Source organism: Meleagris gallopavo, chromosome 6, assembly GCF_905368555.1.
Source record: "Meleagris gallopavo chromosome 6, MGAL_WU_HG_1.1, whole genome shotgun sequence".
NCBI lineage: Eukaryota > Metazoa > Chordata > Aves > Galliformes > Phasianidae > Meleagris > Meleagris gallopavo.
In genome coordinates this window covers 4618350-4642625 of record NC_139409.1, presented here as the reverse complement: position 1 = coordinate 4642625, position 24276 = coordinate 4618350, and the positions used below count along the sequence as shown (strand labels likewise).

Below are 24276 nucleotides of genomic sequence, written 5' to 3'. Positions count from 1 at the left end.
AGTTCCTCAGAGTAAACAGATCATTTGTGGTAGCTGAAGAAAAATGTTCTTGGCTACTGCCTCATGTGCCAGTGTCAAATTTCGGCTTAAATCAAGTTTCATTCGCAGCTTAGCCAGTCAGTGAGGAGCTGGGCTGGTCTCCACAGAGACACAATCAATTTGCTTGCACCCCAAAGAGGGGAATAGTGTTGCTTTAAAAAAGATTTTTGGTGTCATTTGAGAGCAGAGGTGTTTGTTTCTTCTGCTGGAAGAGGCAGATATAAGATGTTGCTGAAAGAAGAGGGGACACGTTACACAGAGTTATATTGGCTAAATCTGAGGCTGTGTTTTTCTGGTATGAGCAGCACCCTCCAGAGCCAGCAGTACCAAACACATCCATGTGGCAACAAATCTCCCACTGACTTCACTGAAGGGAGCAAGGCCAGGGGACAAACTGCTAATCACCTTTGCCTGCTTTTCCTTGTGCAGCAACTGAAAGGGAAGATCCTTGTGAAAGGCAAGAAGCTGAGCAGACAGGAAGACCCCACTGGGACAAATGGGAACAACAACCTGGAGGCTGAGGATGTCTCTGATGAAGATGAAGCAGCTGAAATGGAAGATGAATCTGTGAAGACAGAGGTGCAGCAGAAAGGGAAGGTAAGTAAAAGAAGTAGCTGAATCCCTAAAAGGGTTAAACCTGGAAAGGCAAAAAAGCTATAAAGTAGATCTTTGCCTACTGCATAAGGCATAGAAATCCTGCATCAGGAAGTCTGATCTTGTTAGCCAATCCCATGTCTTATGCTGGCAAACCACTTTCTAGCTGGGCTTTGTGACATGACTGGGAAAAAAAAAATAGCAATTGATATATATTTCTAATATGCTCTCAGCTAAGCACAAGCATGGATATCTTGCAAGGCCGTCCGACTATGCTGCTTTTCTTCCCTCTCTAAAAAGAAGCTGAAGGACCCAGCAGCTGGGACAGCCACTTAGCAGAGTGTCACATGTTGCAATGGGCTGCCCAGGGGGGTGGGGAAGCCACCATCCCTGGAGGTGTTCAAGAAACGTTTACATGTTGTACAGAGAGACATGGTTTAGTGGGAAATATTGCTGACAGGTGAATGGTTGGACTGGATGATCTTAGAGGTCTTTTCCAACCTTGGTGATTCTATGATTCTATGGTTTATGGATGCAGTGGATGAGAATGTGTTCAGTCCACTTCCATCTGACTTCCAGATATCTGTTTCTCATGAATCTATCATCACATTGTTAGTTACTGGGGGCTGATGGTTTTCTGGTAACATTTTGGGACGTGCCTGCACCCTCACTGGCCATGTTTTGATGACCTCATGCAGCAGAAAGAACTATGAGAAGAGGGTGTCAGTTTACCAATGGGGTGACTGTTTTGGGAGGAAAAAAGCTTACCACCACATTAGTATTTTTCTCCCTATTGTGAGGGCATTCATTTTTTTTCAGACTGCAGGTCGTTGTGAAGGCCATATTCCTTATGGATCAGGTTCATAGATGACATAAATTTATTCAGTCGCATTGATGACAAAATTGATTGATATTGCCTCAGAATCTAGTCTGATATATGCTTTCCTTTGCTGATTTGTTTACCATTTGTGGTTTTATTTCTTTTTCTAATCTGTAGTCAACAGAGTGTATAATTTTGAAGACTGTCATTTTCTTTTCTTGCGTTTGTTGGGAGCTGATGACACTCACTTCACTTGTGATCAAGGCTGTGGAATAGTTGGCACCAGAGCATTGTGAGAACTTCCTAGTTCAAGATAAAAAAAGCCAAAGGTCTGAGGCACAAGGGTGTCAAAACATTTATCTCGTTCAGGTAGTCGGTGTTATCACTGAACAGGCCAGTGGCTGGTGAAATGTGCCCATACTGTTACTTCTGTAGGTAGCAGCAGTGTTGTTATTCTGCATGATGGTCTGAGAGGAGGGATTAGCCTTTTCTGTGCAGGATAAGGGATGCAGCAAGGGCAGTCTGCCCCTTTACCACCCTGTATGTGCATGGGGTTGCCATTGGGTGCTGATGGTGGGTATCCTTTCCATCTGTAGTTGATGATACAGGGCAGACCCAGGGTTTGTAGAGAAAACACAATTCTTCTTTCTTCTTTTTTTAGAGAGACACCCTCAAGCTGGCCAAAGAGCTGTCAGACACAGTTGTCTACTGCAAGAGTGTTCATTTCAATGGCTTTGAAGACCCCAGTCACCCTCGAGCTTTCTATGAGATGTCATCGTTCACAGAGAGCAAAGCTCTGAAACTAGCTCAGGAGTCTGGTATGTATGTTCTGCCTTGGCAAAAGGCCATCCTATGTCCCAGTCCTCCATAAAGTGACAGCTAGTGGTGATTAAACATGAAGCACCCCAAAGCCATAGGTCACAGGCTGTTACCAGGAAGGGTATTTTCTGCAGGCAGTTTACACACTCAGCCAGACTAGACAGAGAAGCACTATATACAGCAGCATCAAGAAAAAGTAGCCCCAATCACTGGAAAAAATTTTCTTCTTCTTCATCTTCTTCTTATTATTTTCTGTAGGAAACAGTTTTATTCTTCATAACATCAGGCACTTGAGCCGAATATACCCTGCAGGCTGGAGGACAGATTCTTCCAACTACAATCCTGTTGACTTGTGGAACGTCGGCTGCCAGATTGGTGGGTGCAACAGGGAGCTTGGAGAGGGTTAAGTTGGCCATGTTAGTCATGACCTGGCCACAGTGGGGCTTTGGCTGAGGTAGATGTTCAATTTCAGGCCAATTACAGGCAGAGAGGCTCAGTGACCACTGGAAGAGATGAGCTCTTGCAACTGCTAGGAGAGCTTTCCCTGCACTTTAAGTAGACAGAGAAACAACCTGAGAAGGATTTGTGGCTTTGCTTTAATTAATGGGTTTATCTAGAGGATGTGGTTATTCGATCAGATGACAAAAAAAATTCAATGCAGGACATTTTTTGACCAATTTTTCAACCCTCCTGCAGTAGGCAGGAGGATGACTGAGATGGCCATAACGGCTTCTCCTGCTTCTAACATCTGAATGGAAGAAATCCTCAGGGCAAGCAGATTGGGAGGGGCAGAGCTTATCAATGCTCTGTGAAGCATGGAAAAGTCAATGTTTATGTCCATGAAGTGCAATTTCATGTGAATAGAGTTGGTAGAAACAGACTCCTATTGATTTATCTGAAAGTGACTGAGCTTATTTATGTTGCAGTTGCCCTAAATTTCCAGACAGGAGGCACAGAAATGGATGTCTACCAGGGCCGGTTCCAGGACAATGGGTTTTCTGGGTATGTCTTAAAGCCGGAATTCCTCCGGGATGAGCAAACCAAATTCAATCCAAAATCCATCACAGAAGGAACATGGGGGACAAAGAAGAAGCTTCTACTTAAAGTAAGAATAGAAGTCAGAAAATTTTCTCCATAGCATCCATTTTGGGGGGGCATAGGTTGTACCTTCTCCTTTTTCTGGTCCCACTTGGACAATGTTATCCTAACTACTCATTTTCCACTGTGGGTATCTTTCTCAGTTCTCCATGGACTCTCATTCTCCAAGCACATGTGTAATGTTTGGCAGCAGGAGAGAGAACTGACAGTATTTACTACAGATGACCATACAGTCGTGTTATAGACACGCAATCAACATTCACCATTGTTGTTTCCACGTATCACCCAATCATGCTGGGGAGAGATAGAGAAGTTGCCTTTTTCATGACAATATTTCATTAGATGCTTTAGATCATTAAAGTTTCCTCTGAAGAGTGTCACGATGCTGGCTCTGAAAGACCAGCACCCTCAACAGGACCTGTAGTCCTGCAGAAAGGGAGGGAACCACTCTCTCTTACTGGCATCCTGATCTTTTGCTCTGTTTCCTCCACAGATCATCTCTGGTCAGCAGCTGCCCAAAGTAAACAAGAGCAAAAACTCCATCGTTGATCCTAGGGTAACAATTGAGATCCATGGCGTCCAGCAGGATAACAACAAGAAGCAGACCAAAGTCATTGAAAATAATGGTAAGGGGTTTTCTTCCATGCTGTGATGCCCTGGGGCTGTAACCCTTTGGTTTCATATAGCAGCATCTTCCTCATCAAGACCTGCTGCCCTGTGGCCTGCCTAGATACACCCAATTTTAATCACACAAAGCAAATACACCAGGTGATGATGGCCTGCTTCAGTAGGGGGACCCTAGCTGTACAACAGATTGATGTCCATATGGGGCATTTGTTTCAGGGGTTTTTCCATCTCTTTTATTTACGGGTTGTTTGGAGACAGAAATTGCCTTCAAAACAACATCATCCAGCTGAGTTGTTTTGAGATTGGCTGCCAGATCTGCAGAGCTAGAGATTTGGAAGTGCTCTTTACATCCATGCAGTTGGATCTGACCTGGGACACACAGGATCCCTTCAAGATCTTCCCAGAAAGGACCGTGTATGGCTGATTTTATTCTGAAAGAGCTATAAGCTCACAAGAGTGTGGTGGCAAGGGACTGTAGAATTGTCCATTCCAAATCCTGCTCAGAGAAGGACCAACCTGTAAGTTAACTCAATTTGCTCGATGTGTTACACAGGTGAATTCAAAGTATCTCAAAGGATGGTGTTTGCTCACACTCTCTGGGCAAGTGATCCAGTCTTTGACTTAGGATAAAATAAGATCTGTACTTAATCAGAAATTCACTTGTTGCCATTTGTGCCTGTTAATGTCATGCTTTTGCTGTGCATGTCTAAAAAGAGTCTGGGTCCATTTTCTCTATAAGGAGAAAGTGGAAGATGGCAATAATAATTCTCTTGGCCTTCTCCAGGCTGAACAGCTTGAGCTCTCTCAGCTTCTTCTCGTATGTAATGTAGTTTGTGCAAAAGCAGAACATTTCCTGTAGCTCAGAGCCTTTTCACAAGGCATGGACACTGCATCTGCTTATTCTTTTGGCCAGAGCATCCCCAGTGCTAAGTTAATGCATTTCACAGCAAAGTAGCAGATGAGGGAAGAAGGCTGTAAGCCCGCTGATCCAAAGAGCCAGGCTCCTTCTTCACAGTCGCACTGATATTTCACATCCCTGCGGACCACATTTCTCACTGGTCAAACATGGCCATGGCTTTCCTCCATGCCATGAAAGTCAGAATACTGTGGCCTTCAGCAACAGTAGAGGGCAAGTTCAGTTTTCTCTTCTGTGAGAATAACCAAGAGGAGTCTGAGAAATCACAAACATGTACACAGGCATGGCTTTTGTGCAGAGCCAAGAACTAGAAAAGCAGTGAATATTTTCCTCCCTGCTAACATTGTTTCCCTTTTCCTCCTTTCCTGTTTGACTAATTCTGGCCCAGTTCCGAAAGCTCATGGTCATTTCCTTTGCCTACAACCATTTTTATAATGTCTCAGGTGAAGGCTGCGTAAGGAACATTTTAGAGAGACCAGGCCTATTCCTGAGGGCCCCGCTGTCAGCCTGTGACTGGCAGGAGGGATACTGGAAGGATTCTGGAGGGAGAGTTACCCAGAGAGAAGTTAACTATCAGTGTTGGAAAGGGCCAGCTGCAGAGATGGGTTTGCTTTTCCAAATGGGCCTGAGGTTTTGGCTGTCATCGTGCTTCAGCAGCTCACCTGATGTGATGTGCTGGGGCTGAAGCAATGGGCTGTGGATGCTGGATAAGCCCCAGTTGTGCAGGCATGGAACTCCAAAGGGGGTGAGAACCTGCAGGCTCAGCAGCTTTTGGTGTCTACTATGGCTCTGAGATGGGCTGAAAATTCCCTACAGATACCAGCACAATTAAATCTCCTGTCCTAAGGCTAATGACTTCCCTTTCAGTTTTGTGATTTCTTCTCCCATGGGACTAGTCACTCTTTTTTCCAAGGATCAGTGGGATCAGGAGCACGTGTTTTATCTGAGCAGTCTATTGAATTTAATCCCATGAAAGTCCAAATAAAATGCAGCAATCCAGCACAGGTGTTTTGCTATGGCACTATTCACAGACCCACCTGGAACCTTCAGGGCCAGCTGAAGGATCTCTGCCTCCTGTTGCATTACCCATGAATCCTCCATGACCAGCAGGCTTGAGTTGATGTTTTGCTGTCCTTGAGCTTCTGCTGTGCACAGGCTGTGCTGATGGCAGTGGAGTTTCAAACAGGATGTCCTCTTCTTCTGTTTGCTTCTGGGGAGTGGTTTGTTGAAACTGCAGGGAGCACCAGAATGACCCGGAGGGAAAGCACTGCATTTTCTTTTTGTCTCTCATCTGACATGATGATCATGGCTTTGTTTTCTTTGTGAGTCTGGATCAGAAGCTCCTTACCTATGACAGAGGTGGGGCTAGTCTGGCTGTCTCAGAAATTGCCGTTATGCAAGGTGGCATAAACCATTTTGTCCCTAGTCTTAATGATGCTTTTTATAATCAGGCACTCCTCACTGCAGACAGGGAAACTGAGGCACTGAATTATGATGGATGGGTGCACCTTGAGCACTCAGTGAGGCATAAAACCCCAGAAAGCTGTCATAACACAAAGGCATAGTTCTCCTCTCTGCTCTCTCTTGGTGGTCCATTGGGTGGTCTATTGTGGAGGCAGGAGTCAGGCTCGGTGATCCTTATGGGTCCCTTCCAGCTTAGGGTGTTCTATGATTCTGTGATTGGTCTGGATTGGTAAAATGTTTCTGCTGGTCTAATGGCAAACTAAGATGCATGTGTCAGCCAGTGAGAGCCTTTGGAGCAAAGCTGAGTTCAGCCCCCTTCTGCAGATGCAGTGCTGAGGTCAACAGCGAACAGCCTAAGCTGAAGGATTTATTGATACCAGGTGTATTCATAAATACTGGGAGCAAGATTCTCAGCACTTCCTGCTTGTAAACATCTCTACCTCCCTCCTTGTTTGTGAGCAGCTCTAACCTCCTTCCTTGTCTGTGTTGTTTAGGCTTCAACCCAAAGTGGGACGAAGAGTTTACATTTGACATAGAGATCCCTGCACTTGCCCTGGTCCGATTTGTGGTAGAAGACTTTGACATGTCAACCAAGAACGACTTCATTGGGCAGTATACTGTTCCCTTCACCAGTCTGAAGCAAGGTAAGGCCCTGCTCACCATTACATACACCCAACGACTGCTTTGGGATCTCTAGTGTCCTACATAGAGCCCACCACACCTTGGATTAGAACTTGTCCTTTCTCTGTGGTCTGAGCAAGATGACAGATAACTTATTAAGCAGCTGCTGAACTCTGGCTCAGGGCAAGGGATCCCATTGTCTCCAGTGGCCTTGGGTGTGTTATGTTACCAGTGCCCAAAGCCATGCCTCTCTGACCTACCTATTCTGTGGGGCACAGGGAACAAAGAGCTTTCAGGGACAGGGAAATGTCATTGCAGGGTCTTGGTAAATGCTAGGAAATGTCTTTCTGACAGGATTAAAGGCCATTCTCCATCTGTGTCCCTTTTTTCAGGTTACCGCCACATTCACCTTCTGACCAAGAACGGAGACCCGTACTCCTCCTCCACCCTCTTTGTGTATGTCAACATCCAGGACTGTGATTAGCAGCTCAGCTCTTTCAGGGTGCGTTGGACCATCTTACAGACCTACAAGGAACTCAGCACATGTCATCTGCCAATGTCAGGGTCCCATCAAACCCACAGTGCCTTCTCCAGAGCAGCACATGGTACCCATGGGGTCCTGACGTAAAATAGCCATCAACTCCCTCCCTCCTGCGAGTTGGAAACATCCTAATGCTGCTGTTGAGATTAATCCTTTTGTACTTGTTCAACCAATCCAGCTGTGTTTTTGAGTTCACTTCATATAGTGTGATTTTTAATTCTGCTTTTAGTAAGAGGATAGAGGCTCCTTTTTAGCAAATCCTGATTTGGGTTTGGTCACACATCTGAACAAAATACCTAACATCTATGCAAGAAAAACCCACTTTGACACTGAAATCAGGAGCCAGACACCAGGTGACTTCTTGCAACTTCAGCTGTCAGCCATTCTTTACCATCCTTTACCATGAAGTCCTAAAGGAGGATACGACTCTCCTCTTATCTGTTACAGATTAAAACAAGAAAGCTGCACTACAAAGGGCCGTGTTATATAACTTGACTTTCTTTTTGTATTATAATAAAAAATACATGAATACTGCTCTGCCTGTGTGCCTGGCTTCCAGCCAGGTCGCTTTGCATTCAGAGCCTGGCTCTTATCCTGTGAAGGAGAATAAAACTGCAGAATGGCAAATTTCCCTCTATCCCAAAGTGAAGCCCACTTAGAGGGACTGCAGAGATGAGAGTGGAAATAAATACACTGAACTGACAGTAGGGCGTTTTGTTTTGTTTTTATAGGAAAATCTCTTTTTTAACCCCGAGGAAGCAGTGGTAGAAAGAGTTTTAAATGTTAGCTTGATCCCATTGCACTGCAGAGGTAACCCAGCACAAGCAGACAAAAGAGTTTTGAACAACAACCCAGTATTTATGGCAAAAGGTGTTTGTTTTTTTTTTCTAGCACAATAGTGGAGTTAAGTGAATATTGTTGAAATAAAATAATATATATTTTGAAGCTCCGATGATGTTACTAACACTGTGTTAGACTATTAAAAAAATATCTGGAAAAGTCCAATTACTTGTCACCATTTGCCTCTTTGGCTTACCCAAATGCAACATGCATGAACTTAGAGACATACCCACTAAATTTCTTTTGTCAGTCTTCTTGGGGGTTTGTATGGCTGGCGTTGGAGTGGGTGGGCTGCTACCAAAATGGTTCATTTCCTTTTAAGCAAATTCCATTCCACACCTTTTTTGAATCTAAAATAGTGTGGATTTAGTGATCTTTGGGCCCACTGCAAAACGGGGCTTCCTTCAGTCCAACCTGGAGTTTGTTATGCTGTAATTGTTGGACAAACTGATTTTTCCTCCTCACTATAATAATCTGTGATGTTGTAAACCATTGCCAGATTAAATGTGAATTATATCCACACCCAAAAGTCTGAAATGGAATTAATTGCCAGTGACTGAAAGAGTTCGTGAGCAGCACAGGCCTCTGAGGCAGATCTGGGAGTCCTAGAGTGATATAGAGTCTGAGGGCAAGGGCTGTGAGGGGCAGCTGAGGTCCTTGGGGGTCCCTTCCAACTTGGGATATTCTGTGTTTCTGGTAAAAGCAGGAACCAAAGCAACATGGAACAAACTGGCCTCATCTCCTTCATCTGGCTGGATTCCTGCTGCTCTCCATTCAATTATGTGATGTTCGTTAGGCCCGTAGGCAAGGCGATAGGTGGAATTGCTGCATTTTATCATAGAATCATTTGTAAAGATCATAGAGCTCCAACTCCTCTGCCGTGGGCTGGTTGCCCCCCACCAGTTCAGGCTTCCCAGGGTCCCATCCAGCCTGGCCTTGAGCATCTCCAGGGATGGGGCACCCGCAGCTCTCTGGGCACATTATGAAGTGGCACATGCAATTCATTAATGTGGGAGCTGGCAACAGCACACCACAGCAGGGTGCTATAAATATTGTACATAAATTGCTGCTTCCAGCTGTGCTGATAGTGGTTGGAGCAGGAAAAAGGTGCAGTGGTTGTATCTATCATGATCACAGTGGGAGAATCACACAGGTGATGAGACATTTGTGTCGCTGCTTGACTCCTACCTGCATGTAAGGGGTGTTGGGCTGGACCCTTGAGCAGAAATGGGCCACGGTGCTGGCTGGATCATGGAAGTAATGATGGTGTTGCAGCTGATGTAAGGTAACTGCCAATTCTCAAACACAAAGATCTGTCCCCAATATCCCACCAACTGGAGGTCCCTGCCTCCAGCCTGACCCGATGGTGATGCTTCAGCATTGCAGTGTGGTCCTGAGTGCTGCATGAGAGCTCCTTGACCACCAGCTGTCAGCAGCTCCTCATCTCCCATAGGACCTTCAGGAGCAGAACCCACATGATGGGGAGTACCGTTGGTGAGGCACTGGCACAGATTGCCTAGAGAGGTTGTGGATGCCACATTTTTGGAGACACCTAAGGTGAGGCTGGATGCGGCTCTGTGCACCTGATGGAGCTGTGGGTGTCCCTCTTCATTGCAGGGGAATTGGAGCAGATGGCCTTTAAGGGCCCCTTCCAACTCAAACAACTCTATGCTTCTATGATTGTGGTGTTTGTTCTTTTCTCCTAAAAACTGTTTTAAATTCCATGAAAGAAATAGCAATGGTTCTGCAGTGCTTTTCTCTACCACCATCCTATTCCACACACTGATCAAAGACATCTCCAATGCTGCTGTTGGCTGTTTATTTGGAATCATCAATCAGGCTGGAAATGGAGTAAAGCTTTAAAACCACATCTTTTGGTTTTTTAAACATAGGTTTTTCCTCTTTTCTTATACAGTTGCATCCCTTCATCCCTCTTACTCCTATTTCCCTCTCCAATCTGATTGAGCTCAATGTGGAACCAGCACCCTCAGCTCATGGACATCACAGGGATGGAGCTCTCCACTGGGACACATCCTGCCTCAGGTTATCATCCTCCAAGCCCTCCTGGCTTCATCAAGGCTCTGCTCTGTGGGCAGGTGCACTCATACTTACCCACACCCAGTCAAGCTCAGCAAGGCCAGGTGAGATTGGAGATGCAGAGTTTTGTTGGGCAGTCAAAATCAACAGCTGCATCTAGCCCCAAATCTCATCATCTTTTTGAAATAGAACAGCTAATAAATAGTCTACATATGTATGAGCATCTTTCCCCCCAACCTAGGTTCTTAGTTGTTTTACCTGTATTAGGCTATGCATATTAAGCTACAATTGATTCTCATTGGATGTGTGCATTAGCTTTTCTGCAGGATGAGAAGGTTCTTAACTGGCCAGTTGCACTCCATGGGCTACCCCAGCACACATCTGGCTATTCCATTCCCTTCCCCTGACTCCAAGGCACTCTGTCCTTCCCCCCAGGGCTTTCCCCTTCTTACCCCATCCAGAATTCACGTAACAGCTGCAAGTTGCCACTGTCTTACCTAAATCTTAACTTTTACAAATGGAGGAGGATTGCAATCTTGCAGATGTGGCAAACTGCAAAAGGGTGAAGAAAGAAGAGGCTACAATGCAGTTTTGACCACTTGTCTTCACAGCTATCAGCAATAAAGTGTCTGAAAGAAGCAAAAACTTCATGGAAAGCCATTCCTGCAAAACATTTTGCCATTCCCTGAATATAGGCTGCTGGAATAACTGCATTGGAACTTGGCCTGATTGAGATGTTGGATTGGGTTTGTTGAGCCAATGTCTGTGCTTCTTCCCTTCATCTCCTAAGAGAAGGGTTGGTCCCAAAGTTGTTGGATGCCAGGTGGCCCCTGCGGTCTCAGAAGAGTCCACACTGCTTCTTCTCATTCTGCTGTTTCCATTTGGGCATCTGGTAGAACTCGTGTTTGGACTTCCCAAAGATCTCGTGGAAATCAGCATCAGAGAGATAGTACTGCAGCAGGAAGAGAGAGCAAGAGAAAGTCAGCTTTGGCTTACACAAAGGCTGGGACACCTCCATTCAGTCACATCTCTTCCTCACCCTGTCAGAACTGAGCCCTGACCCCAGGCGAACAGCTCCTGCCCTGCTCTCTGTCTTCATGGTGGGAAATGGAATGTCCCATCCCAGCAACTATTCCTACTTCCCAGAGTGCCAGAGGAGTAATAGCCCAAGAAGATGCCTTGGTTTTGAGGGGTTAGCATGCTCTGGTCCGAATTTGGTCCCTGCTAATCATATTCAAGCCAAGGCAATTAATACTGCTTCTGAGAAATTCTGTTGGCTTGCTTCGAGTGGTTTCTCAAGCCAGCAATTTACAGTGAAAGCATCTCCCCTTGGCTTAGTTCCCCCTAAATATTCCACTTGAAATGTTCACTCTCATTTCTGGAAAGACAAAACGTTTTGTAGATAGTAGACAAAGAAAGATCCTGTGGGACACGGAAGTTAAATCTCTGGCATTTTGGATAAAAGAAAAGACCTGTACAGCTCAGCTGACACATAATCCTTTCCACAAAGGCATTGCTGCAGTGCAGAGCTGCTGGCCCAGTAGGAGATCAGCCCTCTGGCTTCAGGTGTTGACCAGGAGATCAGCAAGAAACTGGTCAAACATGGGTTGTTGAGAATAGGAAATAGCCCTGTGTTCCTCCCATCAGCTTGCTTGCACTCAGCCACAAATGTTGGCAAAATTAACTTTTCTTCCACTAGGAAAAAAAAAGAAAGGAATATTTTAACTACACTAAAACTACCACAGTTTCCTCTCATTTCTTCATGAGACCTTGCTGTCCAGCTGGCATCTCCTTGAGCCTGAGGTAGGACTAAATAACCTGACGTGCTGCCATACGTAGCCTACAACTAAGTTCCTGGGTAAGCTACAAGGCCATAACACCAGCAGTGCTGTCACCTCTTTTTTAGTGGGATCCACTCCTTCTGGAAGTTCATCCACAGTCTTGTTCATCAGCACCTCTCGGGAGTAAACTCCCTGGTCATTGGGCACTGTGAAAGGGCTGCCATTGGAGCTGCTGTTGGCGTAGCTGCTGCCGTCATTGTGGTTGAAGTGAGATTTGTACTCTGGGGAAACACTTGATGTGCTTGAACTAGTCAGATTGGTCATGCTGAGGGTTCTTTTGCTCAGGCTGATGTTGTTCAGGTCCTGCAAAATGGAGGAGAAATGTCAAGAGAAACGCTCTGGGGGCTACCTCTGCATCTTTCGTTGGGGCTGAAAGGACTGTTCTGGCACAGGCTATCTGCTTGTCTGCTGCTTTGGAGAGCCAAGCAGCAAGGAGAAAGACAACACTAGAACAACAGTCCAGCACTTCCATCAGTATTACATCAAGATGTTAGGACTGTTAAAAACACAACCCTGTTGGGAGCCCTTAGAAATAACAGAAGATACTTACGGTATTCTCATTTTTCCCAAGATAATGGCAGGGAAAGGTGTGTGTGGGAGCACAGATGGAAAGATCAGATATGACCATGTCTAAAACTTCTAAATTAGCTGCATACTTATACCCACGCTGCCATCTCTCCCATTCAAAACCCTTTCACTACCTTCTAGCCTTCCTCCTGCTGTTGTCCAGGGCAGAACCGATCCCATATGACTGCTATGTTTAGAACCTTTGGGATGCTGTGCTCTCTTTCTGGGACCTCCCGTTAGGTTGTGCCCTTGATCAGGGGCCCCACATCAGGGGTCTCGGGTGATACAGCTCTGAAAACTGCTCACACAACTCTTAATTGCATACATTGTATTTATGGGTTATTAATGACTTTCCACTGAGGAGAACGCCTCTGATCTTGACAGCTTGAGGTCCCCACGCCCCTACTCTGATCACTACAGCCTCTCCTTCATGCAAGCAGGTAGGGGGACATGGTGATGTTTAAGCTCAGGTATTTCCCAGCTATCTGGTCCAGTAGCCACTCACCACTGTGATCTCAGATAGAGCTGACACATCTCCTAAGCTGTTCTTCATCTCCTCATATGATTTGCCATCCTGAAAGTAAAGAGAGCTGTGAGAAGCATGTGCCAGCATTAAGCAGCATATGCTCGTGGGCTCTGGGCTCAGCAGATCACCCAGAGATGACCATGCAGCTGAGGTCTCCCTTAATCTCCAGTTCTGGAATGGAGAGACTCTGAGCTGTCACTTGAAAACAAAGAAACAGATGAATAGCAGGTGATGTTAAAAAAACCCCAAATTTTAGTGCTGTGTGTGACCAGGTTTCTCTTATATCCCAAAAAAGGAACACACTATATATATTGGCAAGTGGATGACTGTGCTTTCCGAAGCAGCCAGGAGATGTCAGTTCTTAACAGCACCATCCAGCAGAGATCTCCAACTAGAGTGAACAACACAAACATATGCAGTGCAGAACAAACAGATTTAGACCCCAAATGGAGCAATGAACACACACCCACATGTTTCTGGGATGTTCGCAGTTTGGATTGCTTGTCTGTAGCTGCTAAAGCTGCCTATAGAGGATACTTAAAGAGGCACGTATTCTGTAAGTTACCTCCTTTCTTTCAGCAGTTCCCCAGAAGAAAGAAACTGTTTTGAACTCAGTTCTAAGCATCAACATTGTTTTAAGGGTTGGCGCTCTAGGAATCATCTGTCCAAACCCAGCTGTTAAGGCAGACTTTCTGCCACCCCACTGACTGCAAAGAAGGTTGATGCAGATTCAGCTGTAGGAGAAACACGTCTTTGTACGAGATTCCCTTGGCACCTCCACCCCATTGCCCTGCTCCAGTATGGGAATTATTCACAGCCCTTTGGGTAACCAGAAGATGAGACTGCTCGTGAAGCAGCTGAACACTGATGTTCATGCAAAATACTGTACAGAGAAGGGACAACCATTGGCAGCCCACCATGGAAGGGTTTCAGAGAACACCAGCTCACAGCAACTTCTCCTTTCCCAAACTGTGCACACCAGTGCCATCGGGTGGCAGGAATTTGGCTGCAGAGCCTGGCAGGATTGCTTCTGCCTTGAATCATAGAATCACAGAATCATTAAGGTTGGAAAAGACCTTTAAGGTCATCTAGTGCAACCACCAACCCATCACCACCATGCCCACTAAACCATGTGATATTTCAGATCTATTAAGCACTGAAGCTCCTCCAGGTTTCTATTTCTGTGTTTCTAAATCAGCTTTTGAGAAGAAGGGTTGAATATAGGGACTCTCCTGGGCAGTTTGTGAACCAGGAGACAAGATCCACCTGCTCACATCTTACATTTCAGTTTGCCCTTATAGACAGGACAGATATTTTTCTTCTGTATTTTGAAAAATGAACACTTTTTTTTTCAATTGCTTTCATGATGTGGAACGTTTTGTTTTCACTCTGAACTTAATTTTACTATTAGCAGCCCGAAAATGTATTTTTGGCTGAGATCACAAACTTAGTTTGTAACCTAATCTCTTTAAAATAAAAATACAGGTATTGTGAATTTAAGCACACTTACTTCTATTTGCAAAAGCCCATTTCACCAAACAGGTATTTTCTGCTGAAGTGTGAAGTTCAGGACAGAGAAACTGTACATGTCCCATCCCTGGAGGATGCTCAAGGACAGGCTGGATGGGGCCCTGGGCAGCTTGACCTGGTGGGTAACAACCACCCCATGGTAGGGGCTGAAACTGGGTGGGCTTTAAAGATGTCTTTGTCTTCCAACTCAAGACATCTCTGATTCTACGTCATAAGAGAGGTTTTGCTCCGCACACCATACAGGAAATGGCTCACCGACACTGATACTCTTTAAGGACTGCTGAGCACACATGCACACCCCAGGGCTTTTCCAGCAACTTACACTCCATTTGTAGGGGTCCCAAGCGTTGAACCACCCTGTGAAGTTGAGGGGCTCACAGCCCTGCTTCACCAGTATGATTGGAGTTGCCAAGTCTCTCCCTGCTGGATGGGTCTTGAGATACTCCTTAGCTGAGGCAACTGCCTCATTCTTCTCATATGTGTTGGAGGCTTTGCCAATCCAGAGGAAAATCTGCAATGGGAGAACGTGTTGAAGATCAGTGAGCAGGCAGGACCTGTGCAGACAAAGCTGTTCGTTCTCTCATGACAAGTGAAGTGGAGAGAAGGCTGGAACTCTTGTTTGCCAATAACCCCCTGGGATTTTCATCTCAGATTTACTCCCAGCCAAGAAAGATTTTGCTTTTGAGATAGACACAAAACATAAATATTTCAGGAAGCAGTTCTCAAATGTTTCCAAGTAGTTAAACCTAGTACTTGCATGGTCAAAAACTTAAATGCCCTCAGAGCCCCTTAACAAGAGCAAGTCCTCACCATTGGTACTAGGATATGAGGAAGTGTTCTGGGTGCCACCCTCTTGTGTGAGCCCACAAAGATGGATGCAGGCACAGCTCATCTTGCCTAGGAGCAGGACATGGACCTGGTGTCCTCCTGAAGCACCTGCCCATCCTATTCCTATGGTGGGATGGCAAAGGTAGACATCATCCAGGTCAACTCTTGCACAGGTGAGGGTGGATTAAGGATGTCTGCAAGAGGAATCCTGGCTGCTGCCTCCTGTCTGGAGCATGAGCAGTCTGTCATGTAGATAATGCCCCATTAGACTTCCAGATCTTCCAGATCTAGACGGGGAGCTCTCAGTTACCACTGAGAAAGAGGAGCCAGGCATACTGCCCTCAGTGTCATGTTCAATGATGGATTCTGATGAACTAAGCCATAACCTGTTTGAAAATATGTCTGGAAGGTAGGAAAGGTGGAGTCTGAGCTGACCTCTTCCCAAGTGTCTAGTAACATGACATCGTCTTCATCCAAGTCTTCCTGGCAGAAATCCACCACCTCTGTCATGATGAAACGACCCGTCTGGTTGGAGCACTCGAAGAGGCGAGGTTGGTAGTGTGTGATCTGCTCTTGAAACCTTCCTCATGCATGGCAAGGGAAAAAACAAACAAACAACAAAAAAAAAAGCAAGAGAGATGGAAATCCTTCCCTTGTGGTTTAGCATTAGGCCCTACCACTACTACTCTTGTCCGTGCTGGATGAGATGGGGACATGGAAACACAAATAGAGGGCCTGAAACTCAGCCACATTGATTTGCGTGAGATACTTGGACCATTTTAACAATTTTAACAAACACTTTTTCCATCCAAAGAAGTCAAAAGCAAAATGCTTCCCTCCTTGTGCACAGAAGGCTGCTGTCAGGTGAAAGTCACATCGATCACTTGGTTGCAGAGGAACACGTTTCGTGCTCAGGGGGTTGGAGAAGTTTGAGTTGTTCAAAAGCCAATTCAATTTCAAAAGGCCAGTAATGGATAGAAATGGACTGTGTGGGTCATGTAGCCCTTATGACGAGATAACAGGCAGATTTACTGTGGGGAAATCCATCCAAACCAAGATGCAAAACCTAGACAGGAAACACCTTACTGTGGTTTCTGATTGTAATCACATCCTCACCAAAGGCAGCAATAGGTCAGAATATTCCCAAAAGCTTGGTTTGTCACAAAGTGCTTACCCATCTTCCTGTAAGGGTTTGATCCTTTACTTAATGTTGCCTGACCAACCCCAGAGGAACAATCAGCTTACTCTTACCTCTTTTCACTGGCATAAGGGGCTTTGCCTCCCAGGGCTTCCCAAAACTCTGCTGGCTCCTGTCCCTCCAAAATGGTGTGCTTGTCCCTTCTGGAGACAATGTCAGCCACCATCTTTGCCATCTCCCTCTCATCTCCGCTGCAGCCCTGGAGTTCAGGACATAAAATTGAGGCTGAGTTAGTGGCAGACTAGAAAAACTTACTGTGGGGCCAAGATATCTTGACCCTACACCACTGCTCCATAGAGTTTCAGACCTGCTATTGAGGGTTTCACCTGAGCTGGTCACTCGGAATCTATGACCAGCTCCATGGCCCCAAAGGTAAGGGACTCAAGAGCCACACCAGCTATTTCAGCTCCCCATGACTGTGTCTCTTGAGCCCATGGCAGTCTTACCTTCCCACACCACAGGTAGCAGACTTGGTTGGTTGCTAGCAGGAAGACATCATTGGAGTTGAGAGAGGAGGCTCTGGCTGGCACCTCTGTGGCCTTGGTGTTCATCTCATTTGTGCCTCTCACCTGGAAGAGGCGGACTGCTCGCTCGGGGTTGCATTTCTGGGCCCGGCTTGTGCCACCCTGCATGGAAACAGAGGAAAGGACAGTGTTGGAAGATGAGAATGCAAATCCAGGGTGCATCTGGTTCAAGGAAGATTTGTAGCTCATAGCCCTCGCCACAGCAACAGACCATAGAATCACAGACTCATAGAATGGCTTGTATTGGAAGGGATCTTAAAGATCATCCATTACCAACCCCTGCCATGGACTGGTTGCCAGGCACCAGGTCAGGCTGCCCAGGGCCCATCCAGCCAAGCCTTCAGCACCTCCATGGATGGGACATCCACAGTTTCTCTGGACAGCCCATGCCAGGGCTTCATCGCCTCTGAGTAAAGCATTTCTTCCTAACGTCTAAACTGAATTTCTCTTCTTTTTAGTATATAGCCATCCCTCCTTGTCCTATCACTATTAGAGCAGCTCTTGTAAAACTCAGGATTAATTCCTGTGCTGTTTTCATCTCACCAGAGACTTCTTCAGGGCTGTAAAAATGGGAATCTTTGTCTATAGAGTGAAAAGGCTTTTGAAGATGCACTACAGAAGTGGTGGCTCTATAGGTATCCACAAAAGGAGAGCTGGAAATATTCCACTTCCATCTGCCAGCCCGTGCAGACCTGAGGGTCTTTTCCTGAATATCAGTCTATTTTTTTTTAACTATTTCTCTAACCATTGCCATTCCACCACTGCTTTCATCTTCCATCGCTCACCCACATGAAGCCACGTTACCTCGTAAATGATCAGCTTGCCCTTGAAGATTGCCAGGAAGTGTGCTGGCTCCTTGCCCATTGTCACGCGCACCTGCACAGCCTCATCCCCATGCTTTTTGTCCAGCTCGATAGCATTGAGGGCACAGGCAGTGATTTCGTCCACAGAGGCATGGCGACCCTTGGGAAGAAGAGATACCACCGGCAGTGAGATGCAATGAAGGGTATAAAGTCCTACATATGCTGTCATAAGATAAGAGTTAAAACTATGTGGCTTCTTCAGGAGTTTGAATCTTCAGAAGCTGAAGCCCCAGAGGATAATCTGCAAGACTGCAAAGTTTGATGCCAACATATAATCATAGAATCATTTGTCCAGAGAGGTTGTGGATGCCCCATCCCTGGAGGCGTTCAAGGCCAAGTTGGATGGGGCCCTGGGCAGCCTGGTCTGGTATTAAATGGGGAGGTTGGTGGCCCTGCATGTGGCAGGGGGTTGGAGGTTCATGATCCTTGAGGCCCCTTCCAACCCTGGCCATTCTGTGATTCTGTAATGTTTGAAGGACCACTAAGATCATCCAGTTCAACCACACCACTAGACCATGTCCCCCAGTGCCACATCTACACTTTTCTTGAACACCTTTAGGAATGGTGACTCCTTCAACACCTTGAGCAGTCTGTGTCAATGTCTCACCAACACTGTAAGCTCCATAATCCTTTACCATTTCTGTCTGACATTTCCAGCTCTCAGCCTGATGCAAGCTTGGGCTAAGAGCATACATGTTGCCCAGAAAACAGAGCTTGGGCTATTTCCAAGTGGACACGTGAATTCTTCCAGATGATTGGCTTGGGGTTTTTGTGTGCAACTGTCTCCTTTGGTTTTAGGCTTCCAGCAGACACAGCACAATCTCTTCTGTTCCAGTCTGACTTACCTGCCACATGTAGAGGACATAGTGAGGCCGGCCAGATCTGAGGTAGGTGTACAGGACCAGGTAGCAATCACCTCCATAGAACTGCCCATATGTCTTGGGATCCACTGGCTGCATTTGCAGGTCCTCAATTCTCCACACCTAGTGTGAGAAATATGTCAATAAGTAGCAGGGTACTCAATGTAAGGACAGAGTGCTATGGGCACAGACATACTTGTAGGGGAGGAAAGGTGGGCACATGTTCACAGTTCATACAGCTGCTGTGTATGTGAAAAGGCAGAAAGATTTGGAAACACCGATAATTGCCAAAGGAGCTCTCTCACCTCTACGTCCCCAGAGGCATCATCCACCATCCTCTGCTCAGCAGCCAACTCTGGTCTTGCATGGAGCTGAGTGGTGTCAAACTTCACCTGCTCCACCTTGGCTGCATGCACCAGCAGAATAGAAGCAAGAATCCAGTAAGTGCACAGTGACACATAACCTCTCTGCATCATCCTCATGCAGAAACACATGCACACAATCATTATAAATGTAAGAACAACCTGGTCTATGGTTGCATAAAGCCAGACTTGCCACCAGTAAGCAAATGTCGATTTTGGGACATGCAAGAGTGCATGCGCTCTAATGTTGATCTGTTATTGGTTGGCAATTGGCCATACAGCACTTTCCAGTGAGGTTGTGATGACTGGTGAGTAAAAATAGAAGTTATCTCCTGACTAAAAATTCATAATTGTTTTCCAAATGTATACATATTTCCATCATTTTTGAGTGTTTCTTTCAGAAACAGAATGACCATGTTTCTCCAACTCATGGAGAAGACAGTATTTATGGATAGCAGGAAGAGAGAAGAGAGAACTTGCAAAGGAAAGAGAGATTTGCAGCTTTGAAGATATTAACAATGGAGACAATTCAGCATCTCTGCCACTTGTCTGTCATCAGCAAGATTTCTCTCTTTGGTGTTGTTTACTCTTTGGAATTAATGCATTGAATTATGCACTTCAGCAGCACAATAAATGGGAGCACCATTTACACCAATAGAGAATGATTCCATTGACGTCAGGAAGATCTTGGGTGCGTGCCAGTATAAATGAAAGCAGAATGTTGTTCAGCACTTCCTTATCAGGTTCATTATTAGCTCTAACTGAAGAAAATTAAGAACTTATGCAAGTGTGAATTTTTTACACATGTTTTTTTCAGATGAGATCTGCCAACCTTTACGCTTGGAATAAGTGGAAGCTTGGTTCTTACAAGAAGTACTCTGCTTCTACTAAAGATGGTGGAAAGTACGAGACATGAGAAGAGTGCACACTGGACTTTCAAAGTGCTGAGGACAGGGAGCAGCCAATGTGAATGGTGTTCCCTTGGCTCTATAGCTTATCATGGACAGCAGAGTCAAATACAGGGCAAATTGCGTCTGAAAACAAACTCACCAGTTTTGCCAACGGTATAGACTTTGCCCAGCCCCTGCGTTTCATCCTTTTCCGTCCATCTCTGGAAGAGCTGTTTGAACATAGCTGACTCTGCACCATCATTGATCACTTCAATGTTGGTGGAAGAAGAATAGCCTTTGGCTTGGATAAAACCCTAGGGGGTTGAAAAGGGACATTAGTGAAGACATACCAAGCTCCTTTAGACACGAGAAGAAGGCTGAGGACCCCAAAAGCAAACCTCCACCTCCAGTTGAGCCCAGCAGCATAACCATGTTAGGATTCACCCCAAGATGAAGACACGTGTATTCAGACTTATGAAGATACCTACAGACATTCTATTCATGTTTATACCTGTATTTAGAGAGCTGTCCCCCAGGAGGCTAGTCACCTGGATGACAGCCTAAACTTAATCTCTGCATGGCATCTAATTTTTGAAAAATCTCACACAGTAAATCTAACAAACAGCCTTGTTATGCTGGAGAATATCTCATTTAGCTCTATAGACAGCTTCTGGTGGTGGATCCAGGATTGGAGCTGTGAGTAGAGATGGAACTAGGCCCACGAGCTGAGTTTGCTTTTCTCCCAGCTCTTTGACTTCTCTGAACAGGAATCTTGTTCTCTCTTTAGCATGATAGAAAGCTTGTATGCCAAGGAAGGAATGCAGGCAGTTACATACTCCAGACTACTCCGAAGGGATAAAACTACAAAAGTCTCTTTTTTTTTTTTCCTTCTTTTTTTTTCTCTAAAAAAGTTATTTCCTTGAAATAGAGCAGCCATTGAGTTAAGAGAGTGCTTCAACAGAAGTGTCTGATACAATGTGATAAGGATGAAAATGATCTGTGTTCTGTCTGCCCAAGTGTCACAGTCATTGCTTAGTTTCTGAGAACTGCCCTCGTGTTTAGCTCAGCAGACTCCAGGATGACCCAGAGGTACAGTGCTGACAGCCATGGTTTGGGAAGGAGCCCGAGTGTGGGCTTCAGAGCATTTGTCTTCTGCTGTAAATACCGTAGCCACACACTACCCCCCAGGGAAAAGCAGAGCAGATGGTCTTCCCATCCCTCCCACCTGCCAAGCTGAAAGAAAGAGCTATCTTTTGTTCTAGATTTGTAGCCCAAGGCCAGAGTTTGCAGAGCTGATTGCATACGAAAGGCAGCTGAGTTCAGCTTTTAAAAGGAGAAGCAGAGGATTGTGAAATGTTTTTAGTCAGTTTGTCTAAGCTTTTCTTCTCTGAGACAATAGGTGCAAGTGCTATCTTCAGGTAAGATCTTATTGAAGGTGGGGCCACCGAGCTGCAGTGTCTCGATCTCACTGAAGATGAAACCATTTATGGTCTTCAGATAAGTCAATAGATGAATTAAAAACAAAGTTCTCCAGTATTATTCAGTCCCACGTGCCAACTGACATGAAATACTACCAAATGCCTTTTACACTCAGGCTCTGTGAGGCCAACTTTGAAAGGAAGTGCTGAGGTGTGCTCTGCCAGAAAATGGCAGATTATCTGAAGGAGATGCAGAGGTGTGCTATGCTGAAATGCTCTACTCTAACCGAAGCCATAGTTTTGCTGCAGGTCAGCTTGTCCAGGTTAGTAGCAGTTAATAGCAAAGCTCTTTCTACCAAGTGCCAGTTTCCAGTTCAAATGTAGAATCTGGGCCCAAACCCATCAGTGCTGTGCAAAACACTACTGCCTGTAATGAATGGACTTGGGGTTGGCACTGGTAGCACTTCCGTATCCATTTCTGCTTTTTTCAGAGAGCCTGAGTCATCAAATTCCCCAATGACTTGCCCAGAAGTATTACACTCAGTTAGGAACACAAGACATGCCTTTCTGGTCTATGCTGCCTTGGACAGTAAGAGATGCTATTTAGCAAGCACACATAAGACTTGTGACTATCTGCAGTGTGATCCCTTCATTCTCCCCACACCCACAGTATGGGATCACGGATATTACAGAGATTATAAGAGCCTCCTCCCTCTAATATCTGTTTATTGACAATAATTGGTATAATTCCTTCTCAACTCTGCTGATAGATTCTGCCTCCACCACCTCTTGAAGCACTGGATCATAGTAGTCTACCACTTACTGTGTCACATATAGTATTGCTTTCTATATCTTCTTTCCTGTAATCAGTTTCCTCTTAGTTTCAGTGACAGCTAGCTCTCAGTGAGATTTGGTGAGTAACAATTTTACATTTATGTCATCACACCTCCCTCAGAAGTTTAAATTTTTCCTCTATTATTACTCAGGCCAGTTCCTCAAGACCCACACTTAATCATAATTAGTGGTCAGACCTAGATTAGTGCCTAGTTAACCTCCCACAACATCATTGGTGCTACATTACCACTCACCACAGCTCGAGTGAAGGCTGCTTTCTTCTCCTCCTGGTTGGAGGCTTTTCCTCTCCAGACGTAAATCTTAAAGCCACCTTGGTCTAAAATGTAGCAGTCCTGAGGTGAAACAGAAAAAAATGATGTTAAAAGATCTCCTCAAGCAAAATTCCTCCTTTGGTGCCTACCCAGTCTGGATCCTTCTTGAAGCCTTAGATGCAGATCTAGCTCGTTGCCTTGCCTTGCCGAGTTCTGAGCCTGTTATTATCAGATACCACCAACCCTACCATGCCTGCGTTCTTGAGTATGTTGACTTTGCGAGCATACCTGGCTGAGGCAGCTGCCCTTAAACTATAATGCAGTAAAGTACGTATTTTTTCTAGGAACTGCTCAAAATTGTCCATTATAGCCTCATGAGAGATGTTTCCAATCCAAAAGAACACCCTTGGCTGGGAAGGTGTGTTTGCCATCTCCTGTAGCTTTAACCCACTGCCCACCTCTAGCCACTGATGCTGTAGGTGAGGCTAAGCTGTCTTGTTTGTGGAAGACATCAGCTAATCTTGAAGGATGGAAGGGCTGATAATTTTCAGGAAATCAGATATCCTAGAAAAACAGGTGCTCAGTTGAAAATAAAGAAAAGCACAGCACCCTCTAGTCACTGTAAGGTCTAATGCCTTTCACCTCATGCTGGAGCAGGTCCTGCGTCAGGGGCCGAGTGGCTATCTCCTGCACCACGAGGTCGTTGTCCTTCTCGTAGACACTGAAAGACAGAGCCAACGAGTGGTCAGGCCTCCCAGCACCCGCCATGACAAGGGCTGGGAGCCCAGACCCACACTCACTGATAGAGCCGGACGTTTGCTTTCTGCAGCTCATCTGCTTTCGTGTCCGGGATGGCGTCTCGGAGCTCCCCATGCCTCTCACCAAGCACCATCTTCATGATCTTGAGGAGGTCTGGGGAGTCCTTCTCGTTGTCAATGATGCCGATTTGAGCGCGGCCGCCTCTTTCGCTGTCCCTGATGCTACGAGCCAGTGCGAGGCCCTGCACAAGGATCACCAGGGGTTTAATCCTAATCCACACAGCAAATTCAGCAACATTGCTTTAGACCTAGAGCAATGACCGAGTAATAGTGTTCTAAGCCAGATTACCACTGCTCTCTGAAGATGCTAATGTCTCCCAAATTTTCCTATTTGTACAGGGGGATGTGTCCACTCGACCTGCTTATTATCTGAGTGGAGAGGCTGTGGCACAGCTGCTCAGAGAAGCTATGAGTGCCCCCTTCCTGGAGGTACTCAAAGCTAGCCTGGCTGGGGCTCTGCACAGCCTGATCTGGTGGGAGGTATCCCTGCCCACAGCAGAGGGTTAGAGCTCAATGACCTTTAAGATCC

At 45.7% G+C, this 24276-nt stretch overlaps 2 protein-coding genes across 3 annotated transcripts in view; one reads left to right on the top strand and one right to left on the bottom strand.

Moving 5' to 3' along the window:
- PLCD1 (phospholipase C delta 1) overlaps positions 1–8544 on the top strand; it is a 49472-nt gene extending 40928 nt beyond the window's left edge. For both annotated transcript variants that reach the window (XM_010712325.4, XM_010712324.4), the window contains exons 9-15: positions 469–636; positions 2115–2271; positions 2531–2647; positions 3199–3377; positions 3864–3996; positions 6872–7021; positions 7391–8544. In XM_010712325.4, coding sequence (XP_010710627.1) covers positions 469–636; positions 2115–2271; positions 2531–2647; positions 3199–3377; positions 3864–3996; positions 6872–7021; positions 7391–7482 — 996 coding nt within the window. In that variant the 3' untranslated portion in view covers positions 7483–8544. The remainder of the gene's footprint in view (positions 1–468; positions 637–2114; positions 2272–2530; positions 2648–3198; positions 3378–3863; positions 3997–6871; positions 7022–7390) is intronic.
- Positions 8545–10181: 1637 nt separating this feature from the next.
- The window catches only part of VILL (villin like), a 32291-nt gene continuing 18196 nt past the window's right edge, over positions 10182–24276 (bottom strand). Inside the window, exons 7-20 of the mRNA XM_003206932.5 lie at positions 23730–23929; positions 23572–23650; positions 22912–23010; positions 20566–20719; positions 19459–19559; positions 19139–19276; positions 18235–18393; positions 17353–17532; positions 16960–17105; positions 16144–16288; positions 15203–15391; positions 13330–13398; positions 12312–12560; positions 10182–11368 (exon numbers count right to left, since the gene is read on the bottom strand). Coding sequence (XP_003206980.1) covers positions 11255–11368; positions 12312–12560; positions 13330–13398; positions 15203–15391; positions 16144–16288; positions 16960–17105; positions 17353–17532; positions 18235–18393; positions 19139–19276; positions 19459–19559; positions 20566–20719; positions 22912–23010; positions 23572–23650; positions 23730–23929 — 2022 coding nt within the window. The 3' untranslated portion in view covers positions 10182–11254. The remainder of the gene's footprint in view (positions 11369–12311; positions 12561–13329; positions 13399–15202; positions 15392–16143; positions 16289–16959; positions 17106–17352; positions 17533–18234; positions 18394–19138; positions 19277–19458; positions 19560–20565; positions 20720–22911; positions 23011–23571; positions 23651–23729; positions 23930–24276) is intronic.